The sequence below is a fragment of the Dendrobates tinctorius genome, unplaced genomic scaffold, assembly GCF_039654945.1.
Source record: "Dendrobates tinctorius isolate UK_male_01 unplaced genomic scaffold, ASM3965494v1 ptg000005l, whole genome shotgun sequence".
NCBI classification, from domain to species: Eukaryota; Metazoa; Chordata; class Amphibia; order Anura; family Dendrobatidae; genus Dendrobates; species Dendrobates tinctorius.
The window spans coordinates 24,053,709-24,077,257 of record NW_027361673.1 but is presented as its reverse complement, the minus strand read 5'-3'; the positions used below and the strand labels follow the sequence as shown (position 1 = coordinate 24,077,257).

At 41.7% G+C, this 23,549-nt stretch overlaps 1 protein-coding gene across 1 annotated transcript in view; it reads left to right on the top strand.

Moving 5' to 3' along the window:
• Positions 1-23,549, top strand: part of OSBPL10 (oxysterol binding protein like 10) — a 664,525-nt gene that overhangs the window by 508,786 nt on the left and 132,190 nt on the right. The window contains exon 7 of the mRNA XM_073568669.1: positions 21,631-21,768. Coding sequence (XP_073424770.1) covers positions 21,631-21,768 — 138 coding nt within the window. The remainder of the gene's footprint in view (positions 1-21,630; positions 21,769-23,549) is intronic.

Here is a 23,549-nt window from a genome sequence, read left to right as displayed (position 1 = left end):
TTCCTGTTCCCTCTGGTCTTGACGATTCTATGTCATTAGCCATTCAGGTTGATCGGCGTTTGCGTGAACGCAAAGCTGCTCGAGAGGTGTTGCCACCTGTTGAACAGATGTCTGAACCTATGCAATGTGATAGAGTTTTTTCCAGAGAGCAGCGTCAGGAGTTCAGAAGGCGTAATAAGTTGTGTTTTTTCTGTGGAGATGCCTCGCATATTATTTCTGTCTGTCCCAAACGAGAGAAACGCTTTGCACACACGTTTTCTGTTGGGGGTGTTCAACCTAAGTTTCTTCTGGCTATTACTCTGATCTGCTCCCTGTCCACATTTTCCGCCAAGGCGTTTGTGGATTCGGGAGCAGCCCTAAACCTAATGGACTTGGATTTTGCTAAACGTTGTGGATTTCCGATGACACCTCTGTAGACGCCTATCCCTTTGAGGGGAATTGATGCTACTCCTTTGGCTAAAAATAAACCACAGTTTTGGACCCAGGTGGTAATGCGGGTCGCCCCAGACCATCAAGAAAATTGAAGATTTCTGGTGTTGCATAATCTGCATGATACTGTTGTTCTGGGGTTTCCCTGGTTACAGATTCATAATCCAGTTTTGGATTGGAAATCTGTGTCTGTGGTGAGTTGGGGTTGTCGGTGTGCCTTTAGTGAGGCTCCGGTGTTTTCCACCTCTCCTCAGTCGCATGATGTTCCTGATTATTTGGCGGACTTTTATGATGTATTTAGTGAGAATGAGTCTGCGTCTCTGCCTCCTCATAGGAGTTATGACTGTGCAATTGAACTGAGCCCGGGGTGTAAATTTCCCAAGGGTCGGCTCTTCAATTTATCTGTACCCGAGCACGAGGCTATGCGATCCTATATTAAGGAGGCGTTGGAGAAGGGTCATATTAGACCATCCTCGTCACCCTTGGGTGCCGGTTTTTTTTTTGCAGCCAAAAAGGATGCATCATTAAGACCTTGTATTGATTATCGTGCCCTCAACAAAATTACTGTTAAATATCAGTATCCGTTACCCCTGATTTCTGATCTATTCTCCAGAGTTAAAGGTGCTTGCTGGTTTACCAAGCTTGACCTCAGGGGGGCGTATAATCTTATTCGCATTATGCATGGGGATGAATGGAAGACGGTGTTTAATACTCCGGAGGGACATTTTGAGTACCTGGTGATGCCTTTTGGGCTCACTAATGCCCCTTCTGTCTTCCAGTGCTTCATGAACGATATTTTCCGAGATTTTGTCGATAAATTTTTGATTATCTATCTGGATGATATTTTGATCTTCTCCAAGGATTGGGATTCTCATGTGGAACATATTCGGACTGTGTTCCGGATCTTGAGGGAGAATTCCCTGTATGTCAAGGGATCTAAATGCCTTTTTGGAGTACAGAGGATTTCTTTTTTGGGATTTATTTTGTCCCCGTCAACTATTGAAATGGACCCGGCCAAGGTACAGGCCATTCACGATTGGGTTCAGCCCACTTCTTTGAAGGCCCTCCAGAAGTTTTTGGGTTTTGCTAATTTTTATCGGAAATTTATAGCAAAATGTTCTAGTATTGCCAAGCCATTGACTGATTTGACTAAAAAGGGTGCTGATGTGTTAAATTGGTCTCCGGAGGCTGTTTCTTCCTTTCAGGAGTTGAAGCGAAGATTCACCTCCGCCCCGGTTTTGCGGCAACCTGATGTCTCACTTCCATTCCAGGTAGAGGTGGATGCTTCTGAGATTGGTGCAGGAGCTGTTTTGTCCAAAAAGGATCCTGTAACATCTAAAATGAATCCCTGTGCTTTCTTTTCCCGAAAGTTCTCTCCATCTGAACGTAACTATGATGTGGGGAATAGGGAACTGTTGGCCATGAAATGGGCATTTGAGGAGTGGAGACATTGGTTGGAGGGAGCTAAGCATCAAGTCGTGGTCCTCACTGACCACAAGAATTTGATTTACCTAGAGTCGGCTAAGCGCTTGACCACTAGACAGGCTAGGTGGGCCTTGTTTTTTACACGTTTTGATTTTGTGGTTTCTTTTCTTCCTGGAACAAAGAATGTCAAGGCAGACGCCCTCTCTAGGAGCTTCCTTGCTGATTCTCCTGTGGTGACCAAGCCTGCTACCATCTTAGGCGAAGGGGTAGTTCTTTCTGCCATCTCGCCCGATTTGAGACGTGCTCTGGAAGAGTTCCAGGAGGACAAACCTGAGCGTTGTCCCAGTGGAAAGTTGTATGTTCCTGACCAGTGGAAGAAGAGAGTGATGTCTGAAGTTCATTGCTCTGCTTTGGCTGGTCATCCAGGTATTTTTGGTACTAGAGATCTGGTGAGTCGGTTTTTTTGGTGGCCCTCCTTGTCTCGTGATGTCAGGAATTTTGTGCAGTCCTGTGGGACGTGCTCCCGGTCTAAATCGTGTTCTCGCTCTAGTGGGTGGTTGATGCCTTTGCCTGTCCCCAAGAGGCCATGGACCCATATTTCAATGGATTTCATCTCTGATATGCCTGTCTCTCAGAGGATGACTGTTATTTGGGTGATTTGTGATAGGTTCTCTAAGATGGTTCATCTTATACCACTCCCTAAGTTGCCGTCTTCCTCTGAGTTGGTGCCCCTGTTTTTACAACAGGTGGTTCGTTTGCACGGGATTCCTGAGAACATTGTATCTGACAGAGGAGTGCAGTTTGTGTCTAGGTTTTGGAGAACTTTCTGTTCCAGGCTGGGAATTCAGTTGTCCTTCTCCTCTGCTTTTCACCCTCAGACCAATGGGCAGACAGAGAGAACAAACCAGACCTTGGAGTCATATTTGAGATGTTTTGTTTCTGCTGATCAGGATGATTGGGTTTCATTTTTGCCCTTGGCCGAATTTGCTTTGAATAATAGAGCTAGTTCTGCCACTTTGATGTCACCTTTTTTTTGTAACTTTGGGTTTCATCCTCGATTTTCTTCAGGGCAGGTGGAGCCTTCTGCCTGCCCAGGGGTTGACACTGTGGTGGAGAGAATGCACCAGATCTGGGACCAAGTGGTGGATAAATTATCTCTCTCCCAGGAGAAGGCCCAGCGGTTTTCCAACCGACATAGGACCATTGGTCCCCAGTTTAAGGTTGGTGATATGGTGTGGTTATCATCAAAAAATATTGCTATGAAGGTGGCTTCTCCTAAGTTTAAGCCTAGATTTATTGGACCTTACAAGATTGTGGAGATTTTTAATCCGGTCTCTTTTCGTTTGGCTCTTCCTGTCACATTTAAAATCCATAATGTGTTCCATAAATCTTTGTTGAAGAGGTTTGTTGAACTTGTTGTTCCGGGGGTGGCACCTCCAGACCCTGTATTGGTTGAAGGTAACATGGAGTATGAGGTAGAGAAAGTACTGGATTCCCGTCTGGCTAGACGGAGACTCCAGTATTTGGTTAAGTGGAAGGGTTATGGTCAGGAGGATAATTCCTGGGTCTCCGCCTCTGATATTCATGCCAAACGATTCGTGCGTGCCTTTCATCGGGCTCACCCTGATCGCCCTGGTGGCATAGTTGAGGGTTCGGTGACCCCTCCTCAAGGGGGAGGTACTATTGTGAGTTCATTTTCCCCTTCATTACTGAGGCCCGAGGAACTCCCTCTTCTGGTAAAGAAAGGTAGTGAGCCTGATTGTCAAACACCTGAGGCTGATGATTGTGACTGGCTGAGTGGAGTTACGGACTGGATATAATGCTGCCGACGCCCTTCTGCCCTGTGGGTGATTTCTCTGTGGGATCCTTGGAGACCAGTCTGAATTCCTGCTCCTCCAAAGCTAAGTTTGCTGCTCAGCCTTTTGCTTTTGTGCTTTGACTTTGTTTTTGCTTTGTTTTTCTGGATTTCTGCCATTCCCTGCTGGGGTGTGCTGAATTCATTTAGCTCTGTCTTCTGAAAATACCTGAGTGCTGCTTCAGTTTTTGAAGCCTAGCTGCTTCAGGGCCTTTTTCTTATCAGCTGGTTGGCTTATGTCTTTGATAGGGTTTTGGCAGATTGCAGACAGCAGCCTTCCTTTCCTATCTAGGTAGTTTTGGGGCCCCGTCTTTGCTCAGTCTATCTTTCTGTCTGTGTTAGTATTTTCATCTTGCTTCACCGTCATTATATGTTGGGGGCTGCCTATTGCTTTGGGGTCTGCTCTGGGGCAGTTTAGATTTCCCCTTTCTTTCTTTAGGCCTATGTATTTCTCCGGCTGTGATCGAGGGGTCTAGGGCATCGTAGGAACCCCCCACGGCTACTGCTAGTTGTGTTGATAGGTTCAGGGGTCTGCAATCTGATAGTTGCCAACTTCTCTGGTTTTCTGGACTTAGCTTGTATTTCTGCTTTTGCCTCCTACGGTGACTCATTCATAACAGTAACCCCACCATACATTTATTATATATATAACCATGATTTGATAAAACCAACATAACGTTAATGGAAAATCTAATTGTCCTTTTGATTGTATAATAACAGATTATGATGAATGTAAGTCCGCAAGGACAGGGTCCTCTCCCCTCTGTACCAGTCTGTCATTGTAAATTTGTTTACTGTTAACGATATCTATAACTTTGTATGTAACCCCCCTTCTCATGTACAGCACCATGGAATTAATAGCGCTATATAAATAAATAATAATAATAATGATGATGAGTGGTCACCATCATACTGCGAATGGATCACAAAATTATAGCATTATTGAATAACACCCCCATACAGTAAATGGAAAATACCAACATACTGATGCTCAGTTAAATTCTCAACCTAAATTTCCACCATACTGAATGACCACAGAGATTATATTGTGATCAGATACACCTACCATGCAGATGGACAAATTATTGAAGGACTTGTCCAAGAATATAATATTAAAGACTAATCCTCAGGAAAGGTCACCAATATAAGCCAGGGGGTGTCCAATACCCACCATTCTTCCCATTCAGGTATTATTGTCTCTGGCAGTGATCACATGGACCTGAACAGCTCAGGTCCATTTTGTCTGAAGTGGCTGCTGCTGAAAACTGCAGCTCTGCTCCTATTCTCTTACCTAGCAGCAGCTATACATTGTATGAAGTTGTTCTGTCCCATCATACATGCCGACATCTTTGTCCCCTCGCTTCTGCAGTTATTGACACCTATTATACTAGAATTTTGTTTAGAATAATATAAATACTTCCATGGTCTCTCACACAATTTATCCTGTTCAGCGCCAGTTCCCTGATGTGTCCTGTTCTGCCTGTCACATGTGCATGTGAAAAAATAGATTTTTCAAAACAATTATTTTTTTAAAAAATTTTTTTGCTGGATTTGCAATGCATTCTATAACATAGATGTGTGAACAGAGCTTAATTTTCTCAACTTTGCTGTTCCTGCTATATAGAGGATTACCTAAACTAAAAATATCCAGAGGATAAATTGTAAGATTGTCGATTGTACCAATCTTAATAATTAAGATTTTCCATTTCCATTTTTTCCCAGCCCATTTCGATTATCTTCAGAAACTCTAGGAAATCTGTCTTCTGCAGAACCTTTCCCACTTTAAAGAAAAGTGGCAAGACTGGCGTAAAAAATGCAGAAAGACGCCACTATGCTTTGCGCAAAATTTTGCAACCTTTTAAACCCCAGCAACCAGGCAAAAAAACAGTGATGAATTAGGCTACTTTCACACATCAGTTTTTTGCCGTCAGGCAGGATCCGGCTATTTTTAGAAAAAACGGATCCGGCATAAATTTTGGAGAACTGTAGAAACGGATCCGTTTTTCTGCCGGATCCGTCTAGCAGGTTATATCTGTTTCCTGGGGGCTGGCCAATTGGATCTGAGCATGCGCAGACTTAAAAAAACGGATCCGGTGGCTGGATCCGTCTTTTTCTGGATCCGGCGCATTCCGGCGCCCATAGACTTTCATTGTGGCAAAAAGCCGGAAGCGTCGGATCCGGCGCTTCCGGCTTTTTCGCTGGAGACAAAAAACGTTACAGTAGCCGTTTTTTCCAGACGCCGGAATGAGACAAGTAGCCGGATCCGGCAAAAAACGGATGAAACGCAATGCCATCCGGCGCTAATGCAAGTCAATGGGGAAAAACTGGATCCGGCATTGCATTTTGCCGGATCCGGTTTTACAAAAAAAAGCCAGATCGCACCTGACAGCAAAAAACTGATGTGTGAAAGAGGCCTTACCCAATGTATTATTTATTTATTTTAAATAGAGAACCCCACACTTTTAGGCCAGTTTCACATGTCCGAAATTCATTGTCAAATTATGGACCTTATGTCTATACTGGTCATGTTTCTCCTGACACAAACTCAGCAACTTCATGTACAACTGTTGAGTTTGGATCAGGAAACCTGCACCTGGTGCAGACATTTTGGCATGTACATGGACCATGAATGCCAGATGTGTGAAATTGTTCTTAGTCACAGTTTATGCTGTTTTCAGTCTTTTCCCTGTGGTTTTTGTGAGGTTTTTGCAGCCTTCCATTGACTTCAATGTGCTTTAGATGCCGATTTCGCTAGGAATTTGCATCCAAAATATGACTGTTGAAAAGCATGCCTTACGAAATACAATGTGGTTTTTGCATTGATCACAATGTAGCTTATTTTGTAAGCATTTTTCCCATGGACTTTGCAATTTTCCATGCCAAAATCTGCACAATAAAACCATGTGAACAAACCTAGGTACACAGGTTTCTGTACGGCTTTTTGATCAGCACCAAAATGTTTCTCTTCAATTATACTGTAGCAATCACAAATCTCGGCGAATAATTGAGACACAACATATACAAGAATACTGTATAATGTTTTATGCTATTATAATGAAACTGTGTGTATATAAAGGAAGAAAAACCCTATAAAGACCGTTTTTCTACAGGCCTAGATTTAGAATGCAAACCATGCTTGTACGCATTTGTAAGAAGCTTCTCTCTTAATGCTCTCTGCTTCTCTGGATATGTCTGATTACATTTTCTTCATTTCATAGTGTCTTAAAAGCCTCCAGGTTGCTATAATGTCCGCACGGCATTAATCTAAATGGCTAAAACTTCCCGCTTAAGTGTGTACGTTTTCTCCATTCTCAATAAAATAAACCATATGCTGTATTCTGGTAGAAAATAGCCCTGATTTACTTATTGGTTATTTAGCACGAAAAAATAATATTCTAATGCATTTCTTTAATGTGCCCTAATGCCTTATTCGTAACATACTCATATGTTTTCGGAAGTGCTGTAGTTCTTGTAGCTTTCATGGCGTGTCTACACACACCCACGTGACCCAGAAAGTCTTATTTCTACTGTTGCGTTGGCATACCATCAATAAATGTGACCAAGAGAAGGCTGGTACTTTGAAGTAGAGAAAGTCAGCCCAAATCTTCCACTGTCCTGTCTTGACCCAAAAAGTGGGCAATCATAGTAGAGAGGAAACAAGGGGGTGCTAAGACTTGTACTTTTGTGCTGGACCTACATGCCTAACCTAACATTCGGAAGTTGATGAGTGACTCCAATGTGTCTCACTCGAGTCATTGGCTTTACGTACACGTCTAGATCTTTTAAAATCTTTTTATTGACTTTTTTAGGTCTTTGAATAGCAGTTAATTATTCTCACATTGTTACCCTTCTTTTATTAATATATTATAAAGTGTAAGGTAGCGCTTATTGTTAGTGTTGGGGGACACTCACTTGGCAGCAGATTAATAGGGTCAGGCACAGGTTTTTCCACATAAACAGTCCATTTTGGTTTATTCCAACATCATAAACCACTGTAGGCCATGTTACACTTAATAATAATAGTAATAATAATCTTTATATAGCGCCAACATATTCCGCAGCGCTTTACAGTTTAACAGTTTCAAAACACAAGTCATAAGTAACAACATTAACAATACAATAATTAAAGCAAAATAAGATGACCCTGCTCGTGAGAGCTTACAATCTACAATGAGGTGGGGGAGATACAAAGTACAGGTGTGTATTTACAATGGTGTATTTACAATGATGTTCCAGCCATCTTGAGGGAGTGAGGGATGGATGGAGATTGTGAATGGGCTACACATGCACACTTACACGTAGAATGACTTTGATTAGTGAACGTGATAGGCCGCTCTGAACAAATGTGTTTTGAGGGAGCACCTGAAACTATGCAAATTGTGGATAGTCCTAATTTCTTGGGGTAGAGCATTCAAGAGGATTGGCGCAGCGCGGGAGAAGTCTTGGAGTCGGGAGTGGGAGGTACGGATTAGTGCAGAGGTTAGTCGAAAGTTTTTTGCAGAGCACAGCGGTCTGTTAGGCCGATAGACAGAAATGAGGGAGGAGATGTAGGGGGTGCCGCACTGTGGAGAGCTTTGTGGGTGAAAACAAGTACTTTGAATTGGATCCTATAATGAATGGGCAGCCAATGTAAGTACAGGCGAAGAGCGGACGTGTCCGAGTACCGACTAGCCAGATAGATGACCCTGGCTGCTGCATTAAGTATGGACTGGAGAGGGGATAGTCGAGTAGCGGGGATGCCAATTAATAGAGCATTGCAGTAATCCAGGCGAGAGTGGATCAATGCTAGGGTGAGGGTTTTTGTTGTTTCCATGGTTAGAAAAGGGCGGATTATAGAGATGTTCTTTAGGGGTAAGAGCAGGCAAGAGATTGTATATGGGATGTGAAGGAGAGATTGGTGTCAAACTTAACACCCAGACAGTGCACCTGCTGCCGGAGTGTTATTGTGGTGCCACCCAAGGAGAGGGAAATGTCAGACTTAGGGAGGTTAGTAGACGGCGGGAGCAGAAGTAGTCCAGTTTTGGAGAGGTTGAGTTTCAGATAGAGAGCGGACATGATGTTGGAGACTGCAGACAGACAGCCACTGGCGTTCTGTAGTACAGCGGGGGTAAGGTCGGGGAATAACCTATATAGTTGTGTGTCATCAGCATAAAGATGATACTGAAAGCCAAATCTGCTGATTGTCTGTCCAATTGGGGCTGTGTAGAGAGAGAAGAGAAGGGGGCCAAGGACTGCGCCCTGAGGTACCCCGACAGCGAGAGGAAGAGGAGATGACGTGGAGCCAGAGAACAGAACACTGAAGGAGCGGTCAGAAAGATAGGAAGAGAACCAGGAGAGAGCACTGTCCTTAATGCCTAGTGACTGGAGCCTAGAGAGTAGGAGATGGTGGTCAACAGTGTCGAAAGCTGCAGATAGGTCGAGAAGAATGAGCAAAGAGTGGTCACCGTTACGTTTTGCTGTCAGAAGGTCATTGATCACTTTGATGAGTGCAGTTTCAGTCGAATGTAGGGGGCAGAAGTCGGACTGTGAAGGGTCTAGAAGGGAATGAGTGGAGAGGTAATGGGTAAGGCGAGAGTAAACTAGGCACTCCAAAAGTTTAGAGATGTAGGGGAGATTGGAGACTGGTCTGTAGTTATTTGTGCACTTCACAGGCTTAACACATAGTCCAGGACATTTACAGGTTATGGCTTTTCCTTGCAGTCCCTAAATACACTGGACCTCTCTGTCCAGTGACCGTGGGCGACCGCACGCCAAACAGTTCATTAACGTTCATAGAACCTCACAAGCACCAACAGTTATATCCCCATGTCGGGGTTATCTCGCAGGAGCTCCTGCTCCAGATGCCGACTTTTGGGTAGTCCTCTCTCTCAGGAAAGCTGCCGAACTGGGATCACCATCCCGGACACTGCCTTGCTCACTAGGCCACCTGACAGTCCAGATCCACAGACGGACAGTAGCTCCCCCAATGCAGTGCTGTCACTGACTCTGCAAACACACGCAGCCTGTCTGTGTGCTATTCAGGACGTCCGTCCCCACTTTGGAACCGTCCAACACACAGGCCTCACCGGGTGCTATTCAGGGATCCAACCCTCCTCCCAGAGTCTCCCAACACACCGGCCAGCAGGTCCAGGGCCTCAGCGGGTGCTATTCAGGACGTCTGTCCCCTCCTGTGACCGTCCAACAATCATGCCTCACCAGGTCCAAGGTCGTAGCACGTGCTCCAGGGATCCGATTCTTCTCCCAGAATCTCCAAACACTGACCCTCCAGGACCTTGCACCCTGAACCATTCAGGTACACACTCTCTCTCATGTGACCAGACCTCAGGCACTTTATATGGTACATAACCACACCCACAGGTGAGGTATGGATCACATGGTCATGACCTCACTACAGGTCCTATTACACACACCCAGCTATACACATACAGGCTTTACTTTTGGCATTCAGACACACACCCCTGGGTGGGTTTGTAGGTGACTGGTCCCACCCATCTCACCAAGTCACCTGGAAGCTTCCCTTATACACAGTAACAAACCCTCAGCAGTACCTCTGCTGATCAATACACGTTCCAGCTTCCATTACAAGGCACCCACCCTTGTGATACATATCGTCCATTTACAATCCTGCCGCTCACCATTTCCCCATCACAATAAAGGAAACGTCTGCATGCATGTCCTGGGAAGGCCATACAGCGCCCCCTAGCTGTCACAGGGGTCACTGCATCACAAAAGTCAAAACTTTCCATGAATATTAGTGATAATGTTTCCAATATATGAAGTCATATCAACATTTCAAGATTTAATTAAAAAAGGAATATTTACATCTATGTCTTGAAACGGTGGCTTCTAATGGTACATACACCTTGATTCACCCACAAAACTTGACAACATTGGGTCTTCCTAACAAACTGTTTATTTTCTTAGGGAATCATGCCAACTTTTGTAATTAAAGAGGTTGTCCACTACAATGTGTATTGGGCAAATCAATTTAAACCTTGAATATAAGGTTTTGTTCAAATACCTTGCGTTTCCAAATATGCCTGAGAGTTGAGCTACCACTGTTTGCTCATAACTATCTCATGACCTCCAGTTGCAGCTGACTCTGATGTCCAGTGATGTCACGTCAACTTCTGGAATTGAAAGCTGACTCTGCATCACCGAGTTTCACCGCACGTCACAGCCCAGTATCCAGTGCGCGCTTTCCTTCCGCTTTCATTGGCCACAAGCACGTGCTGGATACTGGGTTGTGATGTGCTGTGAAACTCCACCCATCCCAGTCAATCAGCGAGGGTGTCTGCGACTGGGTCACGCCTGGGTGTTGCCGGGTTCTGTAACATGATGTGACATCAGCGGAGGCTGCAGTCAGGCGTCATGTGATGCGGACTGAGCGGTCAGTGATAGCGCTGCTCAGAGGTACATATGGCAGTAGTATGTATTTACAAAAAGACTTATTTCAAGGTTTAAATCAATGGAGGCATTATAAATGTAGTGGACAACCCATTTAAGACCACGTTTTCTCCTATATTCTTTTCTTACAAAGAGAAACACTGATGTAGAAAATCAGGGCTGAAGCCTATTGTGTTACTGTGATTGTTATACAGTCAAAAGTCTCTGTTATGCCCTAGTGTTTATTTTTTTTAAGTTTTTATTCCTGTGTGTATTTATAATTGGTTTTATAAATGGTTTTCCCTGTAGGTTTGGATTTCTATTTCTCTTAATAAAGACCTTCATTTAAAAACTGCATTTTGCCTTTCCTTATGTTATCTTTGTCTAATATTTACATATGTTTGGTGATCTGAAACATTTAAGTGTGACAAACCTGCAAAAGAAGAGGAAATCTGGAAAGGGGGCAAACACTTTTTCATACAACTGTATATAATATAGCCTAATATGGTTTTTAAACCATCCCAGAGGCAAAGATAAATATTCCGCATAGGAACATTGTTCTGGGGGATGCACAGAGCAAATAAGAGTATAGACTGCAAACAGCCATTATGCAAAGTGAGCTAAATACAAAACCTGCATGATGATAGAGGTTAGAGAGGGGAAAGTAACCCCACGTGTATCGCTGCAAGTAGGTGCAGCTTCTCCAGGGGCAATAGTATACTGAAGTCTATACTCTTATTTGCTCTGTGTATCCTCCAGAACATAGGGTCTATTGTATTCCATGCCAGATATTTATCTTTGTCTCTAGGATGGTTTAAAGGCCATATTAAGCAATGTATTTCATGCTACCATTGGGTTTATTCATGGCACTTTGGTAGATTTGACACTCAACTCATGAGCCGACATAATCACCATACACTTGCACCCTATCCTTAAGTCTATATATATAAAGCTGAGCGTATGTATGTGTGTGTATGTATCAAGCCACACCCACTGCACATATCCCCGCCCACTCCACATAGCCACACTTACTCCACATGTAAAGCCCGGCCCCACGGCCCACGTTGTTAGCACACACAGACGGAGACACATTCACCTCGAAAGCCACCCTGCAAAATTCACCAGCTGCGACGTCCCAGCCACTGCGAGCTACAATCAAGGCTACTGCTTTCAGAGTCTCAGTACACGGCAGGCACAGGCCACATTTAGCTCCGCCATGTCTAGAATGAAGTAGATCCTGTGAGGCATGACGTCAAGGGAAAGAGAGGAGCCTCCTGGATTACACTGCTGTGCTCATAACAGGAAGTTGCTGTGCACGTGTGAGGGGAAAATAGTGGTGTGAGGGGAAAATAGTGGTATGAGTGGAAAAATATTGGAGTGATCGGAAAATGAGAGGTATGAGGGGGAAAAATGAGAGGAGTGATCGGAAAATGACAGGTGTGAGGGAGAAAATGACAGGTGTGAGGGTGAAAATGAGAGGCGTGATGGGAAAATGAGAGGAGTGAGGGGGGAAAATGAGAGGTGTGATGGAAAAATAAGAGAAGTGAGGTGCTGCTGCAGTATGAGGCTGTGTACAGAGAGGAGTGAGGCACTGCAGGTGGAGGCTGTGAATCTGTAGTGTTGAATATATGATGTGAAATGTTTTTATGTGCAATATAATCATTATAATCTGTTATAACTAACCACTGTTTTATATTATGCACCTTATTTGTGGTTATGTATATATTTTTTGAGCAAAACCTTGGGTTAGCCGATCTCTCCATCCATTGAGATCTCAGATCATGTAAAATTATTAATATTAATAATAATATTAATATATTAACTTATCAGGGCATTTTTTACCTCTTTCTACTTGTTTTTAAATGTTAGCTTGGGTATTCCATGGCTCCCTATTTGGAGGCCATAGGTTGTGATTATATGGCCTGTGGCCAATTTTAAATGTTTTTAATTGGTTTGTTGTCTTTATATAATATGTGCTAATAAAAAATAAATATTCTATTTCTGCATATCTTTTCCTCATTTTCCCTTATGTCCCTTTTATATGGTTTGGGTTAATCTCCCTCTACGGTATTGGTCGTGTCCAATTTATGGTCTTTGCTACTGACATGAGTAAGGTTACCACAGTTCACAGCTGCCGGGTCACATAAAGTGCAGCGTGACAGCTGGAATGATGAGTAGTGATGTCACCGTTCATCATTCTGGCTGCGCAGCGCGAGACACAGAAACTGTGCACTGCAGTAACCTTACTGACATCACTGCTTGTCGCAGGAGCCGGGTTCTTGTGGAGCACAGTGTGAGAGCCATCAGTGGGTGCTGCTCCTGCCTATGGAGCTTCCTTCTCTGACCGGGGCTTTGTACACTGAACAAAGAAGACTGGATCGTCGTGGGACCTCAATTTTTGACATTGCCTTTGACCTCATGATTATTTTTGAGAAATAGAGTTTTTCAATTTCACATGAAAATTATTCCACTTTGCTTACAATTTTGTTTGTACCCATTGAGAGAATTATAACATGTTTATGCAATAGGATTTATATAATGTATATATATTTATGTATATTTCATAAATAATTTATGTATTTATTGGATTGTGGTTTGGGTATTACTATTGGTATTAAATATGATCACATTTTTATTATTTGCAAGCTTTTTTCATGTTAATCATCATGATGTCATTTCCTTGGTGTTACCTTATATAAATCCCCATTGTACTGTAACTTTGCTCCATTATTGACAAAAGCCTGGGATGGGCTGAAACGTCTCTACAGTGCATCCGTAAAGTCATGGTGTACTTTTGACCAGTCACTGGAAAGCAACAAAAAACGATAGAAATGTGAAATCTACTGCAATTAAAAGAAAAACACTCCCAGTTTCATACCTATTCCGTGCAGTTCGATGTGGGCTCCATTTGTTGCCCTACATACATCCAAACGATAGTGAAGTTCTTGCCACACACGGGTAAGGACATCTGGTGTAACAGATTGAATAATGTCTGTGATTCTCTGTTTTAAGTGATGTCGTTGATACGTTCATTGTACACATGTTGCTTCACATAACCCCAAAAGTAAAAGTCTACAGTAAGGGCGTCATATCTGGTGATCGTGGTATACTTGTATACTTTCTTGTGACTGGTCAAAAGTGCACCATGACTTTATGGACACACTGTATTTATTTTGGTTTCTCTTCACTGGATTAAATATGCAATTATTCTACATTTGAGTCCCGGGATCTTTCTTCATTAAAAATAGGGAGGACCTCACTTCATTTTTTTCATTTTTTTTTAATTAGCTAAATAATGTACAGTAAAATACCCATGCACAGCACTAATTATGTATTACATGGACATCTATCAATTCTATCTATATTTGTATGTAAGACTGCGTTATTAGTTTGAAAACTAGCTTTAATTTACATATAGAATTACAGTATGTGTAAGATGATAAAAATGCATTGCATACGGATGTCATAGAGATGCTAGTTCACACTATAATCACATGACACTCGTCTTACTTTTCTAGATCAACATCGGAAATTTTTTTTATACGCTAGTGTGACTCCAGCCTTAAACAAGCTGTGGTATGCCACCCTTTCCAAACCCTGTCTCAGTTTCACCCTAGCTCTGACCCATTTGACGGAGGTGGGAGAAACGGGTGTGAAAACACCTGGAGTTACCCAGTTTTGGAACAACTCTGAGTTCCGGCAACATTTTTTGACCTTTCAAAGTTTTTACGCCATTATTGTGGCTGAAAAGCTTTGCTGAATTGGTCCTTTAGTTTGATAAACTGGCAGTGGACTATAGGGAAAAATTAAACTTGACTGTTGATGTCTCCAGCTGTCTTCTGCCCCACTTTATATAATTGACATTTATTTCCCTATGTACACACATAGGTGATACCTTCTAATCAACCAATCAGAGCTGGGAGCTGCCAAACTAGTCAAATCTAGTTTCCCCGGTTGGCTTTCAAACTATATTTTCAGTGAAATTCTATAGCATTTCAGAGTAATCCATATCTGGTTGCAATTTTCTGATTTGCTGGAAATCCTAATAATTTTACTGCAATGATCTGTAATAACCTACAGTTCTATAGTTGCTGCCTCTGTAGGAATCCCATAAAAGCTACTCCACTATTAATTGTGAAAACGGTGGAACCCTTCTAACTCATTCATTATTTGCATTCACTTTCAATAAATGAAGTAAAATAAAAACACCGTCCGTAGGCAAAATCATGTTCTTTGCTGAGACGCTCGAGAAATACTTTTCATAAACATCAAGTTGCAGTCGAAGCTTCACAGTTGTGTAATTTGCTGCAAAAGTAGATCAGGTAACTCATACTTTGTAGATTTATTTAACCTTCTGCATTAAATTTTGGAAATAATTAGCAGTTTTTTTCATATAGCTATCCACCTACGAGTCACTTTGTACCTTTGACGTAAGAATACTGCACCAGACTGGGAAATCCATCCTTCACCCAAGCATTAGATTCAGCAGTTGCCTATTCACTTGATTGTTGCTATGCTCACTAATGACATCACTAAATCAGAAGTATAACTAATGCATTTTGTACTGATTTATCATCATATTCATTTAATCTATGCTATAAATGAGAGGAGACTGTAACAAGTGAGGCAGGAGAGTGATATATACGTACTGCCAATGCTTTGAAAAATGTGGACATGTAGCAATCAAAAAGTTTAAAGACTAACCGTTATTTCAGAAATCAATAGTACACATACAAATAAGAAACTGTGTAGTATCAGTGAAATCTGCTTTTTTGCTCATTTTTCGACTTAAAGAGGACATTTCACCAGTCGTAGCATGTTAAACTGGCCACATCATGGAATAGTGACTGCAGAGCTGAGTAAAAAAAATATATATTTTTTTTAATTCTCCTGTCCTTTATTGAGAATTTAGATTGTAAAGTTTGTTATATTCTATGTTATAGTTAAACTGCGTGCTAACAGAAATATTAATCTGGGGGCGTGCACTTCTCCCCTACTTGATGCTGACCAATCGTAAGTAGGCTGCAACACAGGAGGAAAAAAAAAAGAACACGCCCTCCTCTCCGCATTGATGTAGAAACTCATCAGAACTGAGTTACGGTATGTATTATTACAAACCCTTCCAGATTTCATCTCATGGCAGGCAATGTGGGGGTGAGGGCCAGAGCTGACAGCACTGTGAGGTTAGATCTGGAAGCATTTGTAATGACCTGTAACTCAGCCAAAAATACGTCTTATGCAAAGCCCATTGAAAAGTGTTACTTTTACTGGTGTTTCTGTTATTTTACATGCATTCTGGAGGTTGGATTTACAATTAGTCAAAATGATTCAAAATTCATTGCAAATTAAGTTTATTAGTACAATTTACAATCTTTCTGCTGTTTGAAATAAACCAATCAAGCAAACAAGAACAATTTCAGTAGCTCAACACAACTAATATAATAAGATGTTTCTCCAAATTCATCACAAAATGTCACTTTTACTGAATACTGCAGACTCAGAATTATTCAACCCACTTCTTGACAAATGTCTTTAGTACTTAGTAGAGAATCTTTGGCTGTTATGATTAGCTGCACACATGATGCCTAGCCAGACACCAGCCTCTGGCATCCTTCCTGGGAATTTTTAGCCTATTCCAACAGTGGCCTCCTGTTCACTAATATTCTTGGATTTACATTCTGCAACTTCCTTTTTCTAACATTCAAAGTAGGCTAAATAAAAAGAAAAAAGACATCATCGCTTCCTTAAGGTAGTATGTCCCTAACCAATGTGGAATTAAGACTTTCATGTCATTTTCTCACCTTTTGGGGTAGTTCTGTTTTTTTTTTTTTTTTTCTTGACATAACTCAATGGGATGTGTAATATTTGCTCCAGGTTGCTCTTCCCAGCTGTAAACCAGGGTCCAATTCAGTCCCTTCAGAAGTGTATGCTTGGTTAAAAAGGAAAAAGTGCAGCGTGAATACCATGCGGCAGGAGCTGTATTTGGCTCCCAGTATTCACACTGTACTTTTTCCTTTTCATCCACAGGTAACACCCAAAGAGTGCTCTTCCAAGTATCAAAAACATTGTGTTGACAGGGTTTGAATAATCCTGAGCCTGCAGTATTGACAAAAGTGGGATTTGGTGTTGAATTTGGAGAAACCACTTGTTATATTAGTTGTGTTGAGCTATGTACCATACTTTGCAAATTATAAGACGCACCCCAAATTTTGGGGTGAAAAATAGGAAAAAAAAGTTTGATAGAAAAAGGTGTGTATTATAATCCATCTTAACGGTAGCTTACCTATGGGGCGGTGGAGAGGAGTCACAGGAGGCAGGGTCGCTGCTACAGGAGGCTGGTGGCTGCAGGAGTGTGGCAATGCTGTGGTGCCTGGGCACTCATTAGATGGTGCCGGAGAGCGTAGTCTCCTTTCCCATTTACTTTCCCTGGGTTGTGTTTCGGGAAAATGGCAGCCGGAGTGTCACGCTTTTGTGTCTGGGGCCCACAGGAGGAATTGACCCTAGGGTCCTACCCTACAGCTGTAAGCAAATAACTTTTAGCTGTTATCCCTGTTATAGTGGAGCATTGACTGTAAAACATAGGTGTGGCTCCTGCACAGCTACTGTGCACCACCATAACTGGGATGTACAATTATGGTAGTTTACATTAAAGGGTTCTTTGGTTAAAACAGACCAATCCATGGGCTCCACAGGATAGATGATAATTCATTGATTGTTTGAATCGAACAATTGGAAACCGAACCAATTGGAAGAATGGAGAACTTTTATCCCTGAGAGGACACTTTTATCCCCATTTTAAAATGTAGCGGCAGGAGGGATGTCTGACCATAGCTCAGTTCATTCTCTTTGGGGCTCACAGCCACTGAGGGATTGAATAGATCAGTGGTCAAGTCACACATGCTGCTCCAGTCTAATGGGGATCAAAGTTCCACGTTTTGCCGATCGGTGCATGTCCCAGCAGTCGGACCCCCTCCAATCAATAAGTTATCACTTATCCTGTGGAGAGGTGATTACATCTTTTCACCGGAGAACCACTGAAAGTGCATCTCGTTCCTAGTATTTAAACTAATGGGAATAAAGAATCTTCTCCTAATTAATATCAGAGAGAACAATTGACCAGCATAGACAACACAATCCACTATTCCAAGACCAATAGTACCACATACATGGGATAAATACCATCACACCGTGACTAGACCACATTTTACCTGCATAAAGCAACCAAATAATTTCACATACAAGGTAGAACTACCGCCACACTGTGACCAGACCAAATATTATCACAACATAGTGACAAAATAATACCACATACTGTACAAGGGAGAAATACTGCCACACTGTGACCAGACCAGATATTACCAGCATATGGCAACCAAATAATTCCACATAGATTATTATTATTAATATTTATATAGCGCCATTTATTCCATGGTGCTGTACATGAGAAGGGGTTACATACAAATTACAGATATCACTTACAGTAAACAAACTAACAATCACAGACTGATACAGAGGGGAGAGGACCCTGCCCTTTTGGGCTTACTTTCTACAGGATGGTGGGGAAGGAGACAGTAGGTTGGGAAAAATACTACCACATCATTTCTGGACTACATACTATCACCACATAGGATAGAAAAATACCCCGTACAAAGAACAAATACAGTACATCATGACTTGACTATATATTACCACCACATCATGACAGAATAATATCACATACTGTACAAGGGAGAAATACCACCACACCGTTACCAGACCACATATTACCACCACTTAGTGGCCTAATAATACTATACTACATACAAGGAACAAATACCACCACACCATGACTGGAATACATATTATGACATAGTGACCAAATATTACAATGCTGATCATTAATAATAGCCATAATACTTAACAACACTGTTATAACCTCCGGTTAGATTATACACAGGAGCTTTGTATATAATATACAGTGTGTAGTGTAAGTGTACAGGTAATACAGTGACTCACCAAAGACAATATACACAGTAGCACGATATATAGTGTACATGTAATTCAGTGATCATCAGTGACATTATACACAGGAGCTCTGTATATAGTGTACAGGTCCTACAGTGATCACCAGTGACATTATGCACAGGAGCTCTGCATATAGCATATAGTTTATAGTGTAAGTGTACAGGTAACCCATTGACTTTTCAGTGAAGTCTCTATTTGAAGTCCTTCATCTTCACTTTTCTTGTCATCTGGCACAGACTGCCATTCCTTCTTACAGCTAGGACTCCTCCCTGCAGAAAATAAAACACAGTTATCAATAGCTGATTGCTTCTAGAGCACATTCCCCACTTACTTATACACTTCGCCAGATGAAATAAAAAGACGACACAGTGCCACCCTGCACAGTAATAGGACATCCCCCATGTCGGTTGTGCTGGCCCCTGGTCCCACGTCCCTAGTTCTGGACCTGCATCAGGCCACATCCACAGAAGAAGGAAAATAAAAGGATTTTCTTAGTTGCCTGTGCTCCCTGCGCATGGATAACATTGACATTCTGCACATTATTATCAGCATATCTAGGCCATACTGTATACGGTACACCTCTCTACTAGGAGCACATTCTGTACTGTGACTTCTTTCATTTTTCACAGACTTTAGGAATTTTCCTTCTACCGTATTTCTTGATGCTTCTTTTTTTTACTTTGAAGTTTGCTAAATATTTGGAGGACAACGCTTATTGTAATTTATATAGAAACAGAAAATGTTCCTTGATGCAGTTGAGGACATTGCTAATTGGTATCTCGATGAGTTCAGGGTAAAATGCAACCTCCCAAAAAGTTATAATTGTAGGAAATTTGCTTTGAGTTAGGTACTTGACTAGACAATCTGGAGAGATGTAGCACGCTCAGCAAAATTGGAATAGGAGACAATTATGAGAAAAACAATGTTTTATGATTTGACATTTATAATACTCCATTTGGGCTCTTGAGGAAGTGGTAAGCTAGTATGCTGTTAGTATTTGTTAGCATTTCGTGCCAGTGTAAATGGCTACACATTGATTAGAAAAGCAGAAATTGGCTTTGTGCATGATATTTTGCAGATATGCATTTTGAGAAACAATTGATATAACCACATTAATTAGGTGTTTTTTATGCACTTCTGATATTTATTTTTTTTTTTTACGAATAAGGCTTGAGTTTACATCCTTGTCATGGTTGCCATTATCAGTGTGAACCATAACACACAGACCCTAATGATCTCCATTGACTTATAATGAGATTTCACATGTTCCACTTTATTATTTAGCTCAGCGTCCGCTTTTCTGGTTTTCTTTGCACTTGAGTGATCCTGGTCTGCGGAGGGAACTGCAGCCTGCAACCATTAATTATAATAATATTCCATCCCTGTGATAGAATCTAAAATAATATTTTCCTTGTTGCACAGAAGCTCCTTTAGGTTCAAATTTTTAAGGACTAAGGCTACTTTCAGACTTGCTTTATGAGGCGCAGTGCAGGGCCGCCACTAAGCTCCGCCCCCGGATGCGCCTCCTCCGGTCAGTTCCTACTATGGGCGCATGACGCTGCACGCGAACGGCGTACCCTTTATTTAGCTGTGGGTACGCTGGCCGTGTGCTGGTCTGCTTTGCCTCCCCTCTAACTCTCTTGTACACCTCCAGTCTAGTCTAAACTCTGATGCCCTACTAATCCACCAGAGACTCCTGTTCAAAACTCTAACCATGGCATGCAAAGCCATCCACAGTCTGGGTCCTCCATATATCTGTGACCTCTTCTCCCAGTATTTACCTGCATGCAACCTCCAATCCTCACAAGATCTCCTTCTCTACTCCCCTCATCTCCCGTACTCTGGAACTCTCTACCACAACATATCAGACTCTTGCTTACCATGGAAACCTTCAAAAGGACCCTGAAGACCTACCTCTTCCGACAAGCCTACAACCTGCAGTAACCACCGATCCACCAAACCACTTCACAACCAGCTTTACCCTCCCCTACTGTATCCTCCCCATCAATTGTAGACTGTGAGCCCTCGCGGGCAGGGTCCTCTCTCCTCCTGTACCAGTCGTGACTTGTATTGTTTAAGATTACTGTACTTGTTTTTTTATCATGTATACCCCTCCTCACATGTAAAGTGCCATGGAATAAATGGTGCTATAATAATAATAATTGGGTATTTCAGTCCTACAGTATGCCTAATAAACATCCAATATGTTTTATTTATTTTGTAATTTGATGGCTGTGTTAACTTGGTCATCTCTGATTCACCCAAATGACTTGTCTTTGTAAATGTCTGGATTGTAATTAATAGATTGAAATATGAATAAATAGAATTTTTAGAGTTAGTCCTCCACCATACATATTTTTTGGTGGTTGTTAGCTCTTTTGTGCTTTTGGAACACCTTTTTTTTTTAAGCCGTGGTTGAAACTTTGTTCTATTACAAAAGCGGTAGACATAAAAAAATAAATAAATAAATACATTCCTGAAGTTTGGAAGTGATAATGGAGCAATTTGCTTTTTCATCCTCATTTTTGTAGGCTGGTCCTCCGGAGGCTGAAGATGAGCTGACAGACTCAGAAGATAATGAGGAAAAAGATTTAGGCGTCATGGATGATCAGCGCAGTGTAATCCTCCACCTTATCTCACAGCTCAAGCTTGGAATGGATCTCACCAAGGTACGCAGAGAGGATTCTTCTTTATTGTCTCAATGCCTTGGTTCAATTTACTTCGTCAACTACCTGAGTGATTATATTTTAGTATTTTTTTCCTTGTAACAGAATTAACAAACTCTTATATGAAATATTGGCGATCACAGCACATGAGAAGTAGATTTAACTACGGTAACTTGATTTGTTTTCAACTATTCTGGACAATGACAACTGATATCCCATATCTTTATAGCTCAGGAAGTGTAATACTACCACATATATCTACCATTAAAATACATTAAAAAAGGATATTAAGACACCGAATACTGCTTTTATTTATTATCCACTAACAGAAATTGGAGAGGAATTGTTATGCAGCCTCAATACAATTAGTGACACATTAAGCTGTAAATATGGTTTGAGAGTTCTGAAAAAACTCATAAAATCTACCTTTCTGCTTATATGAGTGCTTGAATGTCTCTTGTTTAGCATTAGTCAATATTACATAAGGCAATATTATCCAGGCATAGATTACTGAGCAAAACAAATTTTACGAGGCTTTTTTAAATTAATTTTTTAAGGTAGCCATATGCCATAGGTAGATATTATTGTAGTTCCGTACTACTAAAATTAATTCATAGGAAACTGAGAAGTCATTACAGCTGACAATGTTCAGCTGACAGCTATCGCTCCCAACTTTCTATAGACATGCATGCTCGGGCAAATCGCATATGTTCTGTATGGGGAAAGAGACGAAAGCTGCACCAATTAACCACGGGCAGCTTTCCATCTCCAGGGATAACAAAATGATCAGGTCTTTAAAATCAAAATTCCTAATCCTTCTTTCTTCCAACATCATGCGTCAGAGGAAAGTGGAAAGTAAAGCACTTGGCAAGTGAGTAAGCCCCCCCATACAGATTTGATGGTCAAATAGTTTAATATGTATGGAGGCCTTTACTACTTTGACAAATTTAAAAAATTATGTATAAAAGGAATTTTTGTTAAAAAGCTCCATTTTGAAATCACGGTACTTTTTCTTATAGTTTCCAAGCGAGACATTAAGAGGTATGCTCAAATTTGTTTCTTGAGCAGCTCAGAGCTATGCAGTATAGCTTTACATTCTTCTTACATCTGGTTTCCGGCAGGATGGACACTCCCTCCTTTTAGTGACAGTTCTGGTGATAGTAGAACTGTAATATTAGTAGAGCTATTAAGCCCAGCACAAGTTCTGCTGTAACACATTCAGTAATTAGTGATTTGTTTTAGAGTTTACACTGCTGTAGGAGTCGGCCAGGGCAGTAGTCGTGACTGAGCTTAACTGGCTTTGTATACCCTGACCTCCTTCTACATAAATAGGTTGACTCTCATTCTGCATGGCACAATCTGAACTCACGGTGCTGGTAGAGTCCACTCCTCGGTAGAGTCCTGATTTCTGTTGAATGAACATACAAGTCCAGTGCAAATCTTAACTGAACAACTTTTATTGCTTCAGGACACAGCACATCCATTTCTGACACGGCATTTGGTTCACAGTTTACGCAGCACATCTGTTATGATTGGGTCACCGAGAAGGAGAGCAAGACCAAGCTAAGCCACAGAATACCAGAGAGGTTGGTGACTAAGCGGATAGCAGACCCCTGATCCTAGCCACACAACTAGCAGTAGCCGTGGAGCGTACCTACGATGATACGATGATCCTAGACACCTCGGCACAGCTGGAGAGCTAAATAAGCCTAAAGCAAGAAAGGGGAAATCTAAACTGCTCCAGAGCAGAGCCCAAAGGAATAGATAGCCCCCAAGCATATATT